The sequence below is a fragment of the Zootoca vivipara genome, chromosome 3, assembly GCF_965207765.1.
Source record: "Zootoca vivipara chromosome 3, rZooViv2.hap1.1, whole genome shotgun sequence".
Taxonomy (NCBI): domain Eukaryota; kingdom Metazoa; phylum Chordata; class Lepidosauria; order Squamata; family Lacertidae; genus Zootoca; species Zootoca vivipara.
In genome coordinates, this window is record NC_142586.1 from 19,420,859 (window position 1) to 19,444,320 (window position 23,462).

General features: G+C 40.1%; 1 protein-coding gene across 5 annotated transcripts in view; it reads left to right on the forward strand.

Moving 5' to 3' along the window:
• Positions 1–23,462, forward strand: part of KLHL29 (kelch like family member 29) — a 415,582-nt gene that overhangs the window by 302,205 nt on the left and 89,915 nt on the right. For all 5 annotated transcript variants that reach the window (XM_060272443.2, XM_088665646.1, XM_088665648.1 and 2 more), the window contains one exon: positions 11,367–11,505. In XM_060272443.2, the coding sequence (XP_060128426.1) occupies positions 11,367–11,505 (139 nt within the window). The remainder of the gene's footprint in view (positions 1–11,366; positions 11,506–23,462) is intronic.

Sequence of the window (23,462 nt, forward strand, 5' to 3'; positions counted from 1 at the left end):
TGGATCTAGACACATCGAAGATAAAAGGGAAAACAGGCAGAGAAAAACAGTACTCCACAGCGCCATCTGGTGGCACAATTTTATATTGCATACACAACACATATAAATCACTTTTTGTTTACCAATCTAGCTGAGTCCCTAATGAGCTCCATAAGCAGAGACCCTGTGCAAGGACTTTGGCTTGCATAATGGGGATTTCCTCCCTCTACTCCCCTTTCTAGAGAACCCCCAGAACATCACGTAGGGGCAGAAGAAGAACATTCATCATGGTATGACACTGAGCTCAACCCTAAACCTTCTGGTCTGTGTACTTTAACTGCCAACTATGACATTGACTTTAGACTTAGATAACATTTATTTGGATTAATTGTTGTATGCAAAGGGGAACTGAAGACATGGTTTAACGCCTTCCACTGCAGCATGAGCACGCATGGTTTTATCCATCTAAGCTCTCATACAGAAACAATGAGTATTCTAGGTAACCAACAATTCTCAGTACTCATTCAAACATTAACCCATGAGAGGAGATCATTTAAGAAATTTTACCAGCACTTCAGTAACTTTCGTCCCACTATTCACCCGAGCCTTGAAAGCTTTAGTCTCTTAGAGTATGTCATCAGTACAGCAGATGAAATAGGCATTGGTCAACACAAAGGATATTCAAAGACAGAAAGTTTGAGTTCATTAACAAGTTTGATGACTTGCTCAGAGTTTGTAGAATGTGGAAATTAAATAATACTGTATTCAAAGCAAATTGTCTGTATCTATATCTATTATTTTGTTTGACCACTTCCCATAGAACATCCCAAAGTGGTTTTTTTGACAAGAAAAATATATTTTTTAAAAAATAAGTCTAATGTAGGATAGGGTAAAAAAAAGCTCCACTTTAAAAGGCTCATTGAAAAAGGATGGTCTTCAACAGGTGCCATAAAGGTAACAGAGGCAGCACCTGTCTGATAATGTACAGACATAGATAGAGTTCCAGTGGGTAGGTGCCACCACACTGAAGGCCTCATTCATACATTATAGGGAATATACATCCCTATGAGATGATATTTGCAGGAGGCCCACTCCTACAGAGCGCAGAGATTGGTAGGGGGTATAAGGGATGGACAAATATTTTAGGTATCCTGGTCCCAACCTATGTACACTGATATCAGCACCTTGAACTTAGCCTAGTAGCAATTGGCAGCCAGTACCATTTTTCCCCAGCAGCATTGTAACATGCTGGCAATATTCTGCCCCAGCGGTCTCTTGCGTCACTGCATTTTGCATGAGCTGCAGCTGCCAGGCCAACCAGCACATTGCAGTAATCCAGTCAGGATACTACCACGTGAAAGACAGTAAAGCTCTGCCAGTCCAGAAACAGCTGTCTTACCAACCCAAGCTGATAACAAGGAACCATAGCCTCTGAGGTCATCTGGGCCCCTGGTGAGAAAGATGGATCCAAGATCGCTCCCATCCTACCGGCCTGCTTCTACGACCCTAACCTGCATGACTCTGTGCTCTGGGAAGCACTGGAAATAAATGTGTGGCTGGTGCTAATAAGAGGATTTTCCCACTGATCTATCTAACAGGACTGCATGATACGTCTGTAGCATTTCTCTAGTCAATGCGGAGTCCCAGCCATTCATTATTCATTCTCGTCTCATCTCAGGAGTCCGCTGTGACCTCCCTGCCCATTTTGTGGTGTTCCTTCTTTTCCTCCTGCTGGGTCCTCTTCACCCTCCAAAAGAGAATTCTGTATTATGCCAGGTGGAACGTCCACATTCCGTTCAGATCAGATTTCCGATGCCTTTTGCTTGCTTCTGTGCCACTAACAACAGCACCAGAAATCACAGCAAGTGCATCGTCTGTCTGCACGAAGACGCCAGTTAATGCAAGCAGCGTTTTTTATAAATGCTAAACCTGGCTGTGGATCCTGCTCTCTCCCATGAGGTGGTCTTGTGGGACTGGCAAATGAGTCATTTTCAACCATGGAATATGGTAGCTTTGTATAACATAAATCTCTGTGGCATGTATAAATACTAGGACATTTTGTCACTGGTCTTTAATCTCAGCTTTCTGTGTGTTTGTTTATTGGCTTGAGGGCTTAGGAAAACATTGACTAAGAACAGGCCTGTGCTTTCAACTCCCTGTTGGAATCATACCGGCTGATGTTTGGCTCCTTACATGACAAGTTTCCCTGTTGCAGAAAAACAGATACAATTGCGTGACTTAATAGGAATCAGTTTGGTCCTCTACTATTTACTCAAAACATTTATACCCTGCATTACCTCATTAAAAAAATCTCAAGGCAGCTGACAACAAAATGAAACTATCATTCATCAATTTCAATATCATTAAAATACTAAAAAAAAAACAGTAGTAACAGCTATTCTACTTTTGGTTTTCTTTTTTTCTAAGATATGTTCATTGAATATTAACATTATGTACAATAATGCACAGGTAGGAATATCTTTAAAAGCAAGAAGATGTAAGTATACACATTAAAGAGGGAGGTTCCTCACAAGAAAGAAGATTCCACCTCAACATTAGGAAGAACTTCCTGACAGTAAGAGCTGTTCGGCAGTGGAATTTGCTACCAAGGAGTGTGGTGGAGTCTCCTTCTTTGGAGGTCTTTAAGCAGAGGCTTGACAGGCATATGTCAAGAATGCTTTGATGGTGTTTCCTGCTTGGCAGGGGGTTGGACTGGATGGCCCTTGTGGTCTCTTCCAACTCTATGATTCTATGATTCTATGATTCCTTTTTAATATTTCTAGTCATAATAGACTTGAGTGAATTGCAAATCTAACTTAGCAAGTAACATTGTAAATTGTGGGATATGCTTCCATTCCCTCCCAACATTTCTCCGATGACAATAGGGACGTCTCATACCTTCATGATAATTTTACTATTTATATCCTACATATCTTACTGGATTGCCCCAGCCACTCTGGACAGCTTCCAACATATATAAAAGCATAATTAAACACTAAACATTAAAAAACAAACCTTCAGATGGCTCAGGGGTCAGGCAACTCCATACCCTCTAACATTTATCCAATGAAAATAGGGACATCCTAAAGAAAAAGGACATTCCAAGATCAAATCAGAAACTGGGACAGCTTCTCTAAATCATGGACACCCCTGGAAAATAGGGACACTTGGAGGGTCTGTGCTTCCGACGTGGGAAGTGGCCTTGCTTTCCTTCATAGTGACCTCCGTCACCAACTCCATGTGGTTTTCAAGTTCCTAGCCCTTTTGCTGTCTCTTCTTCCATTCCCTCTCATAATTGGCAAAAAAGTAATGCATTACATAAGGGTAACAAGTTAAAAAAAAAAAGCTGTGGAAACTGGCTGAAACATCCGATCACTGCAACACGTGCACAAGGTAAAGAGAGATTACCGTACATTAAATTTTAAAAGGGGGATTTCTTAAATCACTTATGTTGAGCAAACTATTAGATGACAACAAACAAAATATTTCAGATAATATGTGGGCAGATGACATTCAGTATTTTGGAGGGATTAGAAAAGGCCTTTTGAGACATGAATAACACTGATTATTGGGATACATTCTGGCACCAATTTAGATGCATTTTAATGTTGGGTTTTTTGCAAAATATAGTTCTTCACAATGTTTTTTTTAAAAAATTGTATTTTATATCATTGGGGTTTTTATGCCTGAAGTAGAAGAGACACCTGACCTCACCTCCATTTAATGATAGCATCCAAAATCTGTCATCTGAAGTAGATAGCTCAGTTTTCCTCACGAAAGCTTTCACACTAGCTTTCAGCTTCAGTTCCAGTGGTTGCTGAGTGACAAGTTTTGCTAGTTGCTTGGGATTCTGTTGTGCTTGGCTTTGATGTTAATATTTGTGATATGTTCATATGCCTCATAGCCGTTACTTTAATAGGGGTATTTTTGTTTTGTTTTATTTATTTTAAAAAATTATATACTGTTATGTCATTAAAAAAATCAATGTGGTTTACAGCAGTAAAACAAAACCATACACTAAAAACCATATAAAAATATTAGCATGTATATAATGCCTTTCATTTCAAAAAGAAATACCAAGACAGTCCATGAACAAATAAAGTCGAACAGCAAAATAACAAAAATAACAAAAAATAAAACCAATCATAAAAATACAGCTAACCGTTATTAAAATGCATTGCAAAACAAGCCTATTAAAACAGCTTAACAGTTAACCCATTAACAGCATAACCCATTAAAACAGCATAACAAAGCAGGAGATTCAAGTGAGGAGATGACGGAAATGTACTGATGAAGATAAAGGACTCAGGTGGTGCTGTGGTCTAAACCACCAAGCCTCTTGGACTTGCCAATTGTAAGCTCAGCTGTTCAAATCCCCACAACGGGATGAGCTCCCGTCACGCTGTCCCAGCTCCTGCCAACCTAGCAGTTTGAAAGCATACCAGCACGAGTAGAGTAGATAAATAGGTACCGCTGTGGTGGGAAGGTAATAGCGTTTCCTTGCGCTCTGGTTTCCATCACGGTGTTCCATTGTGCCAGAAGTGGCTTAGTCATGCTGGCCTCCTGACCCGGAAAGCTATCTGTGGACAAACGCTGGCTCCCTCGGCTTGAAAAGCGAGATGAGTGCCACAACCCCATAGTCGCCTTTGACTGGACTGAACCATCCAGGGGTCCTTTACCTTTACCTTTTACCTTACTGATGAGCCCCTTGTATCACTTTAGTGTTGTAGGTTGTAAGCCTTTGACTTCTTTTTAACTTGGTTGGGACATACCTTTCAAAATAAGTGGGAAGCCTATTGTGAGCTACTGAGATCTGGGAGGAGAGAATGGAAAGACCTCTGAGCAAATAACACATTTGCTTTTGCTTGGTGCGGTACGTTAGACATGGGACTGCACTTGAGGATTGTCTAGAGGTTACAGCTGGTACAAAATGGCAAGCAGAGCCTTTTGTTGTTGTGGTTGTCATTGTCTACTTGCAATTTTCAGGGTATGGTTTAAGGCAGGGTTACGTAGTGCTGTCTATATGTCATTGGATTACAACTCTCATCAGCCTCAGCCAACATGGCCAGCAGTCAGGGATGATGGTTCTGGTTGATGGTTCTGGCCCAACAACATATAGAGAGCACCACGTTGGCTATCCTTGATTTTAGTTTCATAAACCTTATTGATTTCAACTCACTCTCTCTTTTGGAGGACATTCACCTGCATTCTAGTGTCTTCTCTGTTGCAGATTCTATCTTTTAGAATACCTTCCCTAGAGGAACTCTCCCGAAATCTACCTTGCAGCTCGTTGGGAGACAGATCAGCACCCCCTCCCCCAAAAAACATATTATAACAATAATACTTCAGGCCTTTTTCTCTGTCACACTCTCCTCCTTCCTACGGTAGGAGGAATGTACTGGTGTGTATTGATTTCTGGGACAGATTAATTGACTTAAACATGAAGCTGCTAGTTACCTTTTGTAATTTTCAAATAGGTTTTCTGTTTTCCCCAGTAATTCTACATAACAGCTTCCTGTCGTTATACCCAGTAGGATTTTCCACGTGATATATTCCAAAATGTCCATTATGCAGCAAATCCTGTGGTGATTTTGTTAAGCAAATGTTTCCTTTCAGCATTAACATTAATTTCCATTACTACAAATATTGGGTGCAGGGAGGAGAGGGAGACTGTGGGTATGTTGAAAGAACTGATGTTCTTTATGAAATGTCATTTATCTTTGAAGTGAAACCACAGTTTGGATAGTCATAGGCTGATACCACCATATGGAGAAACCCCAGTGGATACATACTGCGAAGGATTTGTTTGTTTGTTGCATTTATATCCCACCTTTTTCTCCAAAGAGCTCAAGGCAATGTTCATGGTGCTCCCCCATCTTATTTATGGTAATTCCCACAGCCACCCTGTGAGGTAAGTTAGATTGAGAGACAGCAACTGGGCCAAAGTTAACCCAGTGAACTTCATGGCTCAGTGGGGATTTGAACCCTGGTCTCCCAGGTCCTAGCCTGACACTTGAACCACTACACCACACTGGCTCTGAAGGATGAAATGTATGTTCCAGTGTGCCATGAATTAAGATACCCCCTCCTCCATTGATTTGTGTAGGTAAAGTAGCTTGAAGCATGGGCCAAAGTCCATGCGACCATAAAGTGGCACTTGTATATGTGGACATACTACCTCAGATATCTCCCTGGAGGGGCACGGTCTTGACATCAGAATACACAGAGTATCCAAGCAGTGAACATAGCACATCCAGAAAACATCATAAGAATCCTTAACATCTGGAAAGGAAAGGATCTAGATCAGCCTTTACCACCCTACAGACATTGTGGACCAGCCAGCTCACACAGGTAGCAAACACTTGTTGTCTAGGAATAGTTTGTATGCTATGAAATGTGTAGTTAGCCAAAAGTGGTCATGGTATATAGAGCCTGGTTAATTCCCGTTCTTTAACCTGCTATTCAAATGCAGGAATAAGGGGCTGTGAGAATACCTTAAAGAATCATTTGTTTTGTGCTTTTCATTTTGGTGTCTTAATTTCTCCTTGGGGAAGAATGCTAGCTGTTGTCTTGTCAAAAGGTTAGCTGGCTTTGTTCTTGAATCTGTTAGTTGAATTGCTGTGTGGTGGTTGGCAAATCCTGTAAGTATTAATACGTTTTGCATTTTCAAAAGCTTCAGGGTGATTTAAGACCTGAAGTTTCCTCCGGATTTCAGTTGGGAGTAGTGTACCTAATTTTGGTCACCGCTCTTAAGGCAGTTATAAATGGAATCGACTTCTGTTGAAGAGATTAGATGGATGTATGACACATGAGGTAAGGAAAGAATAGGGTTTCTTAGCTTAGAGAAAAAGCAGAGCAGACAACAGCCTTAAAGTACTTTCTAAGACACCATCATGAAGGCTGGGAACAACTGTTCAGTAGGGGCACAGACAGAGGGGGAAATAAGTTTAAAGTTTTAGCAGAGCTGACTCCTAAGGAAGCTACTAGGCTTCTCTTCATTGCTTATGAAGGGTCAGAATATATGTTACATTTAATGCATGGCATGTAGGTATGTCTTGGTTTGGGGATACTTAAACTATAGGCATGGTGAAAGTTAATTCTTACTGAAACCAATTTCATGGTGAGAGGAGGCTAACTTCTTCACTTTCCAGCGCTATCTCCCATCCTTCCCACAAAGGGCTAGAATTGTTTGGAGACAAGTTTCCTCTGAGACTAGTGGGAATTTCTGTTCTAAGGCTCCTAGCTAGAGGGTGGTGTTTCCAACATAATCAGACCCAAGCAGTGAAGACGTAAGTCACTGCAGACTGCATCTACAATAGGAATTGCCCTGCTTGTAAAAAAACCAAAAAACCCGGGCTGTATTAAGTTTTACTCAGGACTACACCTTTTGAAATTAATAAACCTTCTAGGACTGTTGATTTCAGTGGATCTCCTATGAGTAAAACTACCCAAAGACATTGCCATGTGCAATGGTCCCAAGCGGAGATTGGATAAACATTTATTGGGCTGGAAATGATAGAGAATTCTAATAATGTCACTTGTGCCTGAAGTTAGGGTTGCCCTTTTTTGCCAAAGTTGTTGGCAAAATTGCAAAAAATGCCATTTTGGGACTTTTTTAATGGAAAACCAGCAAAAAAAAAAAGAGGCACTGCTAACATGGGCTGATGACAAATTCTGTCCCTATCATGGAAAGTCACGGAGTAAGAGATCTCTATTGTTCCTCACCCCCCTCCCCAGCATCATAGAAAATTAACTCCTTATTAAGTCCTCTTTTACTATTCCTAGCTATGTGGTGCCCCCAGGCCCCTCCCACCCTGCTGCTTACCCAATCACCGCTCTTCCTTTCCCGCACTGCTTCATGGGAAATAGGAAGTGGGCACTGAGTAAGGCAAGATATGGAAGTGGCTCACACTTCTTGTACTCTGTGCCTGGTTATGACACCTGAAGAAGTGCTACTCCCTCTTCCTCATCCTACAATCCCCAACAAGATGAAGTTGCTTGCATATCTCACCACAAGCATGTATGAGTGTGTGGACACAAGCTGTGACTCAGATGCGACAAGTACCAGGAACAGGAAGGAAGAATCATTAACTTTGTGCCCTGTTGTAACACATGTATTAATTGGCACCTGACCTGGAGCACATGGGTGGCGTGAAAGCGATGCTAGAAGGATTCACCTAATTTCCAGATTGCAAAAACTGCCTACTTTCTTGGAGGCCTTGCAGGCAACCCATCTAGGATCTGTTTACAAGTTTGGCCAAATTGGTGGTGGGCAGGAATAAAAATGGCATGTTAAGTGATCTCTGCTCTGGTTTCTGCATTAAAATAATACACTTTCAGGTTGTGTGTGTGTGTGTGTGTGTGTGTAGTGAGCTGAAATGCACCCAGAGTGTCTCCTTGCAGCAACGTGTATATTTTTAACTATTCCACCTTCACCTGTTGGTTTTGCAAAATCTTATTTTCTCTGTCTGCCAACTAATTCCACTTCTCAGCAGTAAGTGATGTCCATTGCTCAGTGGGACAATTGTATGTGTGATAATGCTTTATAGTGAGGACCAGCTAAATCTTTAAATTGAACTTGTTGAAGCAAAGTTTAATCTTCTAAATTCTAAAGTTTAATCTTCTAAATTCTGATTTACTCTGGGCTTTCAAAGCTTCCCACCATCTGACCCTGTCTCACCTTCTTTTAAGTTTATGTGTATTTGAGATACATTATGGCATTTTAACTCAAATGGATAATTTAAAAATAGCTGCTTGTATAGCACCCAAAGGGCACCGTGGTTTATTTTCCTCTGATATAGATCTGACACAGGCCTGCTGTTATTTCCGTACCATCTCTAATGATCTGCTTGCTCTCCAGAGAACACTGACCCATTTCAGTGCAGAATAATTAGCCTTTCAGAGACCATTGTGATTCTGTTACATTGACATAAACATGCAAGTTGACACTTAGCTGTTTTGCCTTGGGGGGGAAAACGTTGTTGTTTAGGTTGGGCTTGGTTTGGGATATCACTTGAATGGTATCAGTATTCCATATAAGCCTACTTTTTCAGCACCAAAAATGTGCTGAAAAAGCCGCCCTCGGCTTATATTCAAGTGAGGCGGGCGGCGGCAGAGAAAGACACAGGATCGGGGGTTCGGAGCAGCGCTGCACTGCGACTCTCCGAACCCCCGTCCTTTGCCTGCTCTGTGCGAGACAGCAGGGAGGGAGAAGCGGCGAGGAAGGGATCCTTCTCACCGCTTCTCCCCCCCCCCATCCCACCGCCGACAGCTGGGAAAGGCATAGGATGGTATTTATTTTTATTTTTTAAATTTACCAGTAGCTGCTGCATTTCCCACCCTCGGATTATATTTGAGTCAATAAGTTTTCCCAGTTTTTTTGAGGTAAGATTAGGTGCCCCAGGCTTATATTCGGGTCGGCTTATACTCAAGTATATACGTTAAGTATATATGTTAAGTTTGCAAGCTTTTGTTGTTGTAGCTTTTGATTGCTGCTCTTTTCCCTGTAAATGTTTGGCAGAGTATGATTTTGATAGTGGCATGATTACGAACAAAGCATGAAGTTTTTGGCCTGGTTTTCCAGGTCCATTTACACTTAAGTGACAGGCGTAAGTCAGGGATGGGGAGCATGTGGCCACTGGCTTATCTTCTGAGTTTACACCAATAATAAAACTAAGAAACGTGAGGAGTTAGGAGTCCAGCGTTTATTGCAAAGCAATAGGTTACAGTCAGATAGTTCTGCAAAACTGCAACCCCGCCCAGTGGTCCAGGCAGTGGTATTTATAAAGTTTCAAACAAAGCATCTCGGTTTTCACCAATCATGTACATCATTACCTCATTTTATGTTTAATACACATGCATAATAAGCACTAGCAATTTATGCTGATTCAGGTTTGATTCTCACCAATTTCTGTTGACTAAGCTTTGATTCACAGAATAGCTGTATTCCTGCCCCAATTGGGGGGGGGGCAAAATCATCAGTTTCATAAAGCAACAGGTTTCCATAACTTGTCTATTAGAAGCACACTCAAGGATTTCCAGAGTAACACATTATCACATTTATTGTGGCCCTTTGGGCCCCCACCACACCAGGTCTTGCTAAACTCTAACTCTCAGCATCCCTCACCATTGACCATGCTATTTGGGGCTGATGGGAGTTGGGAATCCAGCATCAACTAGAAGTTCCCTACTCCAGGTGCAAGGCCACCTTTTATACCTGGTAGAACAGTGAAATCTGACTGCAACTAAGGAGAATAATAAAAATTTAAAGGTTTGAAAGACGGTTGTGAGAATGGAACTATACAGGTGGTTGTTCCTGAGGAAAACAAAGCTCTTGACCTATTGCAAATGAAGAATGGTAGACAAAATACCAAATCAACAGAATAAGTCATTTGAAATACACGTTTACCAAAACGGTGTTCTGTCCACTTTACTAGCCAGTCTGGTACGTTAGTTTAGGAAACAATTTGCCATGGTGTTGCTTATTATGTTCATGATCACAAATAAGGCACGTTGCTGATCTGCTCTCCCAGTATAAAGGAGGTGAGAGCCTGGAGAGGTTATGCACGGTAAGTGAGTTATTGCAAGAAATAAAGACTCTGAAGAGGCGGTTGTGTATTTGTGTTGAAATGAATTGCTACCATAAACGAATTCTAAAAACTCAAGGCAAATGCAGGTATTGAAAAGCAGGCATTCATTTGTTGGGTGTTGTTTTTAATTAAACCTTTAATGTGTGAGGAAGTGTTAAGTGTTCCCTCCTGCTTTGAGAACTTTCCGGTTGTCAATGGTACGTTGATTTTAGAATAAATGTTCTTCTGGTTTAATGCAATTGTATTTTGCTAAATGTAAGGCTCAAGGACTTCTATAGCATGCCTAAGAGAAGGATTTTTGCAAGCTTTGCATTTTTTTTCTTTGAAACATGTCAAGTTCATACTGCATCATAAATGTCACGTTTTTATTCAGTATTAATTCCAGTACATTTAAAAACCATTAACGTTTGGAGATAATAAAGCACTTGTTCTTGCATCCTTTTACAATATTTCTTTTTTTAAAAAACTTGCGTGGTAATGTATTATTTGTGTTTCTAATTTATTGATGCAGGAAAATTGTTTTTTCTCTCTCTCTTTGAAATGTAGGGTTTTGAGTTATTTCCTACTGTTTCTTGCTTGCATAAAGCATATACATATATCTGCCTATATAATATGTATTATGTTTGTGATTTCTTTGACTGTCAACGTTGAACCATTCTTGCCAACAAAGAATATCAAGCATTTCCAATTTCTCTTTTCCTTGTTTTTTATTTTATTTATTTATTTCTAAAGAATAATAATAATAAAAAAAACCTCTTAATGGGAATCCTGGCACTGTCTGTCTTCTCTGTTCTGCAGAAATGTTGAAGGAGTTGAACCAGCAACGCAGAGCGAAAGAGTTTACAGACCTGAAAATTATTGTTGAAGGCAAAGAGTTTGAAGTCCACCAAAATGTTCTAGCTTCCTGCAGCTTGTATTTCAAGGACCTGATTAAAAGGTTTGCCTTCCTTCCAGCTGTGATCTGGTCTGTTCTTTTGTAGGGGAGCATTTGTGTCGCTTTTTTTTCCCTTCCCTCTCTTTCAGGTTTATGAAGATTTGACTCTCCTGTCACAGAGCCAGTAGCCATTCTTTCCACTTACTCTGAATGTATTTTTATTTTATTTTATTTTTTAACGAAACACTCAGATTCATTTGTTACACATAACCTGACCTGTATGATTCCTGATCCCACTAGTTGGCTGGAGGGAAATGTTCTTATCATGGAGCATTTTAACCTCAAACCTAGTCGTGAATGATGCCAATCCCCAAACACACAAATGTTAGTTCAGGAATTTAAAGATATGCTACTATCTCTTCCTTCAGGCTGCAGTAACCCACATGCATGCATATCACAGAAAGATGCTGAATTCTAATACGAACAAGGATTGAGTTACGTAGCATTACTTTTAACCCTATGAAATTCTGGCCACCTAATGCTTTTTGGCTCTGGGAAGCCAAAAGAATAGAAATATTGGGAGATGCTTTTATATGCTGGCATTCAATTCATACCTTTTTAAAAGGAAAACGGGACCAAGGAAAGTTTAGTTTCCACAAACCGTTTTTTTCCTCCGCCCCGGAAATAGAAATTTAGTTGAGAGTAGTGGTTAAGATGTTTTTTCTTTCTTTCTTTCTTAAATCATGTTTCCACCTTTGCAATTTTCTCCCTCCGTTTTTAGCTGGTTGATTCTAAAAATTGCATGTTTTTTTATTTATTTTCCATTAATTTTGTTTTGTTTTGTTTTTTAAAAAATGTCTGCATTATAGATTAACGTAGAAATAAATGGCTGTTTTTGTGTTGTTTAATAAGACAGCGTAGCAACATTGGGGAAACCCACAAGAATAATTTCCATATTTCTCTCAATCATCAACAAATTAATGTGGCTGCTGTTTTTTGCCTTGCAGTATTTTTGCCTTGCAGTATTTTCCCAAACTCTGAACCTGGACTGTGCAAAAAAAAGGGGGTGGGGAAAGGTGGGAACATTGGGGTAGGTGGGGATTACAGAACAGAGCATTGTGCTTGCTTTCAAATTGTGCATTTAAATGTTGCCAACTAACACAATAGTGACTGTATTTTATTCCAGGGTGGCATGCTTGATGGCATCTTCTTTTCAGTGTGTTATGTCCTCTTGCTTTCAAGCTTGTTTTTCTAATTGTGCCGGTATTACAGAACTGCCGTATAATTGTGCTGACTGCTTTATCAAATACGTATTCATAAAAAGTTGGCCTGGTGGCATGTTTCCCCCCACCCCACCCCACCCTTCCACAAAACTAATGATAGCTAGTGTTGTAAAATTTAAGCTGGTTCCTATGAACCCAGAGAAATGGATCTTGACCCAGGGAGAGCTCAAGGATCCAGGCAAGCAGACGAATTTAAGCGTCTCCTGCCCACCAAATAACAGAGACCAAACCAGGACGTACGAAGCAAGGCACTTTTATTTTTGCTGTTGCAACAGGGTCCTTCCTCTCACACAGGAGAACAAGGAAGGAACCCCAAACAAAGATGTCTTGCCCTTAAAAAGAGATTTGAAATTGGTTTCAGCCCACCCCCCAGAAGCATCATCCATATGTCACAGAAGGGGTGTAGCCCAAGACCCCCCCTCCCTAGATTCATCATAGGTACATCATGAAAGGGGAGGTCTGGTGGCAGTAATCTGAGCACCCTGGACCCTGCCCCCTGCCCCCAGAACCTAATCAACAAAATTGAGAGATATTTACATTTCCCTGTTTCCCAGCCAAGTTAATCACACCCTTTTGTCTGGCAGTCAGGTATCAGGATGCCAGGGATTATCACTTTAATTCCTGAGACAATGAGAAGGTTCCCCGCACCCCCCTTCTTCCTTGCAGAGGAACACCTGGTCAGAGAGAGTCAAAATGGTGTCAGTCAGGCCTGTTTTCCTGTGCTGCTTCAGACATGTTTCTGTACATTCATGTACATGTTTTATGAACAATTATTATATATATATAGATATGACCTCAAAATTCTTATAACAATTCCCCATTTGGGGCTATAATTTTTCTTAAAAATTGTTGCCCCACAAAAGAATAACCAGATGTGTTGTTTTAGTACTTTGGGAGAAGCATTTCTCAAAAATGGTCTATGTATTACACTTAACAGGATGGTCCACCAATATTGACTGGAAAGTGCAGTTTGCTTGTTTACCCTTTTGTGTGTTCTCAGGTGTCAAAAGCTAGCTCTCCTCTGGTTGCACACCTCCAACGTGGCACAACAGCAACAATCCCTGGTGAATCCCCTTAGGGCTTTCATATTGACCATGTCGCCTGGCACTCACCATAGCTGCCACAGGTTTGGACATGTCATGAGAGAGATGCCTTTGCCTTGGGCTTTCTATGGGCCTTTATTATAGGCTCTGGCCTTGCACTGTAGGGAGTTGCCCAGTTGCTCTTAAAGGAAGAAAGCTACTTGCACCTTGGATACACTTGCCCAATTAGAACTGAAGCCAAATTAAAATTTATACAGCCCCATAAAACATGTCCAAATTAGTCAAATTTAACTCTAAAAGGGATCATTCCTGTTAAATCAAGACATAAATACCTTCATTTATCTGGTGTTTCATGGATCTTGGAGCTTATTCTTGGTAAAATGAGTAAAAACAAATTTAAAAAATGTGTAGAGAAGGTTGGCACACTGCAGAGTGCCAGGTGGGACAAGAAAATGTGGTCATAAGTTGATCTAATCTAAATACTGAACTATGCAATATCCTGATCCTTTAAAAGGCATACAATGCATGGCAATAATACAAAAAAAAAACATTGGGACACTATACATTTTTTTTTAAAAAAAAAAACCCAACAATTAAACACAAAATTGGTTCACCTCCCCCTCCTTGTGGAAATAACATACTGTCAGACATAGTTCAATGTTTCTGTCGAATATCACGCAACATAAGACCTAATAATTATATATCAGTTGTATGTCTTGAGGCCATCATGATCTTGAGACAATTCCGGCTGCTTTTAAATCCTAGGGCACAGAGTCTTGAGGTCAAGGAGAGAGAATGTCCTTGCAATTCACTTTCCCCCTTTGTCCCAAAGTCATTTGACACATTTCAGTGTTCCTATATAACACATAATGCACAAAACCTTCAAATTATTAATTATACGCCACTTGTATATCTTGAGGCAATCAGGTGAACTTGAGATAATTCTTGCTGCTTTTGCATGTATCTCCAACAAGGGGGTTTTCTTGTCTGCCTTCGAGTCACTGGGAGGAAGTTAACAGTACTTCTATGCCAGCACTTCTAAACCTTGCTGAAACGTTATAGCTTTCTAGGTCCTCCTTCTTAGGTTGTGATCAAAGAGATAAAATGTCAATTTGGTTTCCTGTAAAACATCCTTTTGAAAATAGGCCTGCAGGGGGTTGGGGCCTGAAGATATAATTAGTTAAAAAATAATAATGATAAATAGTCAAGAAAGGGGAGAATATTCTAGAAATTTCTTCTTGGGGAGCTGCAAATAATATAAGATCATAGTTATTTAATTACTGCTGTTATTGTCTACTCAGTCAGTTTAATTTACTTCACCTAGTTTGGCTGTGGAGGAAACAAAGGACAAAAATTTTGTTAATTAGGACACAATCGATAAGTTATTAACATTTTCCTTATGTGGTTCTGAATTCTCTTTGAGGTTCATGTATCTTGTTTGAAAGGGATTATTATTATTATTATTTACAGGAAAGAATGACTTAGATGCTACATTTGTATGTACAGAAAGAAAAAGTAGAAATACCAAAAAAAAAAGATACAAAAATAAAACAAAATAAAATTTAGATTACCACTCACACAACAATTTTTACCTGGTTATTGTTAGAATAATTTCATAGACATAATGGAAAAACTGATATAATAAATGGAAGCAGATTATTTATAAGCTAAAGAGAAGCGCCAAAGAGAAATGAAATTACTGTTTGTATCTCCTCACTCCTCACTTTTTTTTTTTTTTTTTTGCTGTGGAAGAAAAGAATTGGCAAAACACTCAATCATTGCTACATTAGAAAAGGGAGGGTTATATTAACATAGGGTAATGCTTCGGGGTGAAATGCAAATGGGAGATAAGTATCCATCCTGAGTACCTGCTAGGAAAGAAATGGAGCCTTTTGTTTGCATAGTCTGTCAACTGGTAGACAGCAATTTTCTATGAATTTCCAAGTGTGGAGGGGGCTTGTTTAGGTGGCGTCCCCCCCCCCCATTGGGAGATAATTTTGCATTAAGGTTCTGAAAGAATTTCTCCACACCCTGAATCTCAGTATTCTGCTGGAAAGGGAAAATTATTTCATGTGAAAATCAGTCAGGAAATGTTCCTAAAATGTACAGAGTTTTGCATGTTGAACTGGAATTGGCAGCTTCTAAACAGTTGATGGTTCTCAATGGTTCTTTATCTATTTATTTTTACATAAGGAAATTTAAATTTAAGTTTCATGTGCAAAGCATAACCTTGAACCTCTTAATTAATTTATAAACTACTCAAGAGACAGACTTATAGTAGTACTCTGCTATTTATACCTGTGGAAAGAATCTGGCATGTTAAGATTTTGAAACTTGGCAACCATTTAACTTTGATGGACCAGTAACATACATGAGGTTGTTTTCCCTCAGTGGTTCAAAGCTTTACATTAAGAAATTTGAATAATATTTCATGAGCAGATTATAACCTTTTCGCCCCTTAGTTTAAACCTCCTTTTTCTCCTCTATTTTCCTCTTCAAGCTGACATAGCCTCTGTGCATGTACAGAGTTCATGATTCGGCAGTCTATTATACCCTTTTTTTTTTTTTTTTAAAGTGCTGTACCTCTTGACAACATTACCATCTGAATAAAGGAAGGGAAGGGGAAAGAGTAGATTTTAAAGTAGGGTTAGATTTTACACAGAAACCCAGCAATTTACACTTCCACCAAACCAGCAACAAAAGTGGTGAAATTAAATTCTTTGGTCAGTTTAAATCAATTTCTTTAGCTTTTGTGTCCTGAGATATTTCTGACACCTCTTATTTCCTGTTCCTTGCTGCTTAGGAAGCAGGCTTATAAATCTTAAACTTTAAATATATAAAACTTCAATATCCAGGCAACCCAATATTTTCACCAGAAAGCTGCAAGAAAAGTTTGGTCAAATTAAACTCCTTAATGAAGTCATGGCACTAATTAGCCATGTTTACTGTACTATATAAACATCTCATACCCCAGGCAAAATAAATCTTGATTTGCCCCCTTTATCTACAGGGTTCGGGGTGAATTCGTAATTGCAAATGTTTTCGTTTGTTTGTTTGTTTTTAATTAATTTATTACAGCCATGGCAGACTAAATTCTCTGCCCCCTTATCTATGGGTAATATGGTCATAGAGCCAGAATTCATAAAATCCTTTGCATTCTCATTGATTTTCAGCCTTACCAATTCCAGACAAAATTTTCTGGCCCTTTATTTACAGGGATGGTCAAGGCTCATTCTGCTTGATTATGAATTTGTATGTGCTTGAACTGTTGGCTGGAGTTTTGCAGTTAAAAAAAAATAGCTGACAATATGGTGGAAAAAATAACACCAGACATTCATTTTCAATGCATGATATACCATCTCTACCTCTTTCTGAATGGCACCTCAAACTCTTCATGCCAAACTTTAAAAATCTATCTTTCCATCCTTCTCCACCAAAGAGTAATGCTTGACTGAATTCAGGCCATTTCACTATACCACCAGGGTTTAAACTCACTTTTCAGTGCTTACAAACACATTTTCTCTCCCTCCTTTTTCTAAGTTTGGAAAAGGTTGGAAGGGATCTTGAGTAATCTAGTCCACCCCTTCTGAAATATGGGGATCTCAACACTATCACTGCCCTTAGGATACACATACATTTGAGTACAGACGCCTGACTGGGAAGGAAACACAGGCTATGCCCTATCACGGAAGCACATGTGTGTACTAAGGGAAAAATAAGGAAGGGGAAGATTAAAAGTACCAACGTTATATAGAAGCCTTTAGCAAACCTTAAGATTGGATAAACAGTTTAAGAGGGAATTTACTTCCTTACTAAAACCATTCTGTCCATTTGAATCAAGGTTAAAGTGACTCAGATAGACATTTGCTGGCTATGGATCCTCTACTTTTAATAACATTTCCCTAGAAGGAACACCATATTCCATAGTCACATGGTGAAACATTACATACAGAGCACATGGCTCCCTTGTGACACAGACCTTAAATATTGTGAGTTCACAAACAAACATTTTCAAGGTTACAATCTCCCTTTTCCCTTCCCGCTCCCCCTTTCTGTACAGAAAGGGGTAGGTATGCACATACACCCCACTTTTACTCTCTAGAGAAAGATTGGGAAATGTTCAAGACTTTCATATGTGCTTAAACTTTAACCCTTAATAGAGAAAGTGATAAAAACTTATATAATCACTCCACAAAAACAACAATTACACTCTTGTTCCAACTCTGAAAACCAATAATCTTTCCTTGCCAGAAAGCAGAGCTGGGCTGAATTTCAACCCATCACCACATCAGACACATTGCCTTTCACATAGCTCTAAAATGGGGGTTAGAAGGGACCCTGAGGTCATTTAGTCTAACCCTCTAAGATACAGGATTCACAAGATTTGAATGAAAATACCAACTTTATATAGAACCCTTTAGCAGATGAGTTTTTTTCCTTAAGAGGTGATATCAGGAGCCCAACACAATTGAAGTTAAAACTAGACTCAGATAGACAATTCCTGGCTAAGGAAGCTCTACTTTTGACAAACAATTCACCTTTATAGGAATAGCTGTTCAATTTTCCTTTAGTCAATATTCCTCTAGTCACTTGGAGGAAGACTCCCTTTTAGAGCCTCTCTCAATAACAAACATTTGCACACCTCATGAAGTGAACATTTTCAAGTTTCAAAATATTTTCAAAGCATTGAGCAAGCATTTTCAAACTTACTACTCTTATTTTCCTTCATCCTGCCCCCTCTTTTTACTTTTGGAGAGGAAAAAATGGCCTTCTACAGCCTCTTTAAAACAAACCTTTACACACTACCTCCACTCTTTTAAATATTTGCCATGTTTTTGGGTTGATCAAGCCCTTACATAAGATTATTTAAGCAAGCTTGCCTTAATTTTTATATTATTTTAAACTATGCATGCTTTAAAAAAGGCAGTCTGTGGGTGTCATGGCCAAATTTTAAACACAAACCCCTAATTTCCTAAACCTGGATTATATCTCTCATTTACTTTAAGGGGAACAATGAACTATAGCAGACACAAGGATCAGACGCACATACACTTCACAGACAACACAGACAACATGTAACATGCAAACATATATAATTTTATACCATAACATACTTTGTAGGATTCCTCACAAAACTTTTCTCATTCAGAGTTCACCAGGGTTAATTTTAAAGCGGAGATTCACTGTATGTTAAAGGAACCTCCTGGTAGCCATTTCCCCTCATCTGGGTGGTCCATAGTAAAGCGGACCCAGTGTTTTTTTCTTACAAAGTTTTTGCAATTGGTTCCCTTCAAGCTTGTCCGCCCCGGGGATTTCGTGCCAATTTAAGAGAACGAATTGGAGTGGACTTTCATCCTCAAAGTCCTTACCGGAGCCAAGCCTCAGTTGTGCTTTGCCTCGGTTGGGAGTCTGGGAAAGGAATTCCTTAGAGTGGGTTGCACCCATTTTACTTAAGCCTTTTTATACTGCAGTTCGGGTCCCCGACCCTGTTCCTGGACACTCTTAACTTCCCGAGTCTATGACTCACCCCCACGTCCTAGTGGTGTTCCTGCCTGCCGTTCGCGTGCACTAACTACTAGGCGGCCTGGTGCAGCTAAAACCCTATTGGAACCCTCCCACTGGTCATCAATTGCCTGAGGGTTCCACAGCAACTTCCCTGCCTCTTACACACTAGACTCATATCCTACTGAACGCTTGCCTACGCAATGTCAGGTCGGAACTGAGGAATACAGAGATACAGAGTAGTAGGAAAGGAACGGGCGCACTTGCAATCTCTGGTCATGGGTCATACCTAACAAAGGTCGCCATGGCAGGGGGGCGTCTTCACCCGAAGATTAAGAGCAGAGGAATAGGAAACAGAGCTGGGATAGCCAGATTCCCAGATTGGTAGAAAAGCGACAGTTTGCTCAGACTTCTGCTCAGTTTGGCAGAAGGGAGCTGGGACAGTCTTTCTGAGCTCTGCGTTTAACGTAAAGACTGTTGCCCTGGACCTCAGTTCTACCTTGTAACTGTGCCTGGCAGCCTTGCTGCAACTAAGGTCCAAAGAGGAGAGTAGAAAAGGATAGTCCAAGTGGAGAAATAGATTTTTAGTTGCTGTGGTTCTTAGCTCACCCAAGGTGTCCCCTTTTAATACTCACGACCGATCCTTTCAGTCGAATCCCGTTGTCTCCAGCTTCCAACTGGTTCCTGAAAAAAAAACAGCCTTGTCCCTTTAAACGTTGCTTCGTCCTGGGGGTCCCGCTTGGACTCTCAATTACTACCAAGTGCCTCGGGTCCTGAGGTTGGTTTACCCCCCTGCAAAAGAGGCAAGGGCGCGCTGGGCTCCCCTTCCTCAGTGAACCCGGAGCTCAAGGCAAAACTGGGTCCCCGAAGTGGTCGCCAAACTGTTGTAAAATTTAAGCTGGTTCCTATGAACCCAGAGAAATGGATCTTGACCCAGGGAGAGCTCAAGGATCCAGGCAAGCAGACGAATTTAAGCGTCTCCTGCCCACCAAATAACAGAGACCAAACCAGGACGTACGAAGCAAGGCACTTTTATTTTTGCTGTTGCAACAGGGTCCTTCCTCTCACACAGGAGAACAAGGAAGGAACCCCAAACAAAGATGTCTTGCCCTTAAAAAGAGATTTGAAATTGGTTTCAGCCCACCCCCCAGAAGCATCATCCATATGTCACAGAAGGGGTGTAGCCCAAGACCCCCCCTCCCTAGATTCATCATAGGTACATCATGAAAGGGGAGGTCTGGTGGCAGTAATCTGAGCACCCTGGACCCTGCCCCCTGCCCCCAGAACCTAATCAACAAAATTGAGAGATATTTACATTTCCCTGTTTCCCAGCCAAGTTAATCACACCCTTTTGTCTGGCAGTCAGGTATCAGGATGCCAGGGATTATCACTTTAATTCCTGAGACAATGAGAAGGTTCCCCGCACCCCCCTTCTTCCTTGCAGAGGAACACCTGGTCAGAGAGAGTCAAAATGGTGTCAGTCAGGCCTGTTTTCCTGTGCTGCTTCAGACATGTTTCTGTACATTCATGTACATGTTTTATGAACAATTATTATATATATATAGATATGACCTCAAAATTCTTATAACACTAGCTTCAGCCGCTCTGTCTCCTGTCTGCTCATTATCGCTTACTAGTTAAGGCTACATTATATGCGTCTCACAGAGTTAAGATATGTAATCTACAGGGGAGGCAAGTCTTAGTCTCCGTTTATAGAAACCCAGTAATTGACCGGCCGCGCGGTTTCATTAACTTTAGCTGTGAAGCCTCTTTCTTGCTAGTCAAACAGTCAGATGCTGTCTATTTCGGGAGAAAATCAGGGATGGTAATTATATTCATCTTGGATAGTTGTCAGGTGGAGATGAGCTGCTGACTGATTGCAACTTTAATAAAGCCATAAGTGGTACACTTTACGTCAGACAAGCGAGAACCCTCTAAACAACCTTCTCATCGTTGGGACTTGATCGTTTTTCACTTTCGTAAGACATCCTGGGTGTTTTAGCAGGAAGTTTAGATGTAAATGTTCTTGGAATAAATAAATACGGCAAATAAACAGAAAGCCATTTACAAAAACAGGAATGTAGAATTTCCATATCTATTGTGCCGAAGTAGAGAACTACCGGTAAAGAGTTGCAGAAATGGAGAAGGGGCTTCCTAATTTATTTCTTTTTAACAAAAGGGATTCAGTGTGGGTACCTTTTGCTTACACACTGCAGTATATGCTCTGCCACCGTGAACTGTGTAACCTCTCCCAAATGAATGTATGGTTGAGAGGGATCCAGAGGTTTGTGGGTACCCCCACGATCCCAACAAGCATGTGAACAAGCATGTTTTAATTCTAGTTATCTGTGCCCCGACTGTATTTATTTGCCCTGTGTGTATCAGAGTAGCAGCTGGAGCCCACAGGTTTCAATAGCCAACTTGCTCACTTGTGATAATAACCTTGAATATTTTATTGAAAGCATGACTAGTCTGGAATAAAGGGGAGATTTAGTTCGCTTTTGTTTTGGGAGGGTTTAGTAGACACTACAGGTAAGCACGTGGGACTGAGCCTCAAGGCCAGGCATCCCCAAACTATCAGCCGTGCGCATCAAAGTATCAGCTGTGCATTTTGCCTACTGTGTTATTCACAGGAAGGCAAATGGGTTGCCTGTCACACGCACATCCTTGTTACTGTTCATAGAAGCTTAAGAGTTGAAATAGTTTGTCTGCAAACTTTTGTAGAACGTAACCTGAACCTAAAATTAGTTTCTTTATAAGGCTCCAAATTGTAGTGTGGTGCTTTTTTTTCTTTTTCTTATTGGCTGCTTCTCAAACTCTCAAGTGCTTTTCTCTATTGTGCATTTGGCGGGTTTACTCAATATTCACATCCAGCTCAGCTCCTTGAGTGTCTACAATTTCATAGTAATGGAATGTTTTATTTCCAAACCTTTTCTTACTGCTGCCTGTATTGGTATTGGTATGCTATTTCAATGTTAACCTAAATGGAAACATTTGCAGACTTTTATAGCCAAAAACAGTGGCGTTTTGGTGTGAAATACCAGCAAAAACTGGTTCCTTGGCATATGTATGTTTTGAGATGGGGATGAAGGCAAGATTCTGGAATAAATCTGCTACACACTCTCTCACACACACAGAAATCAAGGTAGCATTCCTTCCCCCCTCTTTTCCTATTTGGGTTATCTTTTTAAATGATGGTCGTGTGGCCTAGATGATAGAGCTCATGTATGTATTAGAAATTAATGATTCCAAGGCCAAATTGTTCTTTTTTAGAAGGGCACTTTACTTCCTTAATTATTTTATTTGTGAAACCATGTAGCAGCTGGGCCTTTGACATTTCATCTTTAAACTTCCGTGCTTGGAAAAGCTAAAAGAGAAACAGTGTACTCACAGTAGGCATGGCTGGAACTGTCAATTTCATTTTCAGTTCACCCTGTTTCTACATCAGTGGGGTTTTTTTTTTAAAAAAAAAGCCTGCACAAAAATTATTATACATTTTTATTCACATGTCTCTTAATTTATGCATTGAATACACATTTTTACAAGCAATTTCCCCTAATATAATTCAATTTTGTATGTCATTTTCATAAATATACACATTTTGATGTTTATGTCCCCCAGATATGTGAATTTTAAAAAACAACAACACCTTGCACTGGAGAAGTGCATTGCAATATTCAGGCAAGTGCGAGTTTTGGAGAATAACTGGATTTCAAATCACATACTGGTTTTATTCATTTATATTTTATGTGTTTATTTATTTAAAATATTCCTTTCCCACTGTGCATTGCAAATGCAATTCCAGACTTGAGTAATATTTTAAAACAAGCCCAACATACATAAACGTAGTTACAAATTTAAAAAAGGAAGGCTGATAAACTACAGCCAGCCAGCTAAAATATAAACATCAATTGTGACACTAAACTCCAACGAAAGCATGGTTTCATATTCAGGCCTTCAGCTGGCATTGAAAATTTAGGAAGTGTTGGTACCAGCCATATCTCGGGGGAGGGGGGGGAGAAAGTTCCAGAAGGCATTCTAGTCTCCAAGAAGGCTTTCCATCTGTGTAACCAGGTAGCAGACCTCAGCTGAAAGAGATGTAGCAGAGAGACCTTCCCCAGTAGATCTTAGCAAGTTCGACAATTGCAAATTAGGTAGGTTCATATTAAAATGTGAACCCAACAAACTTCTC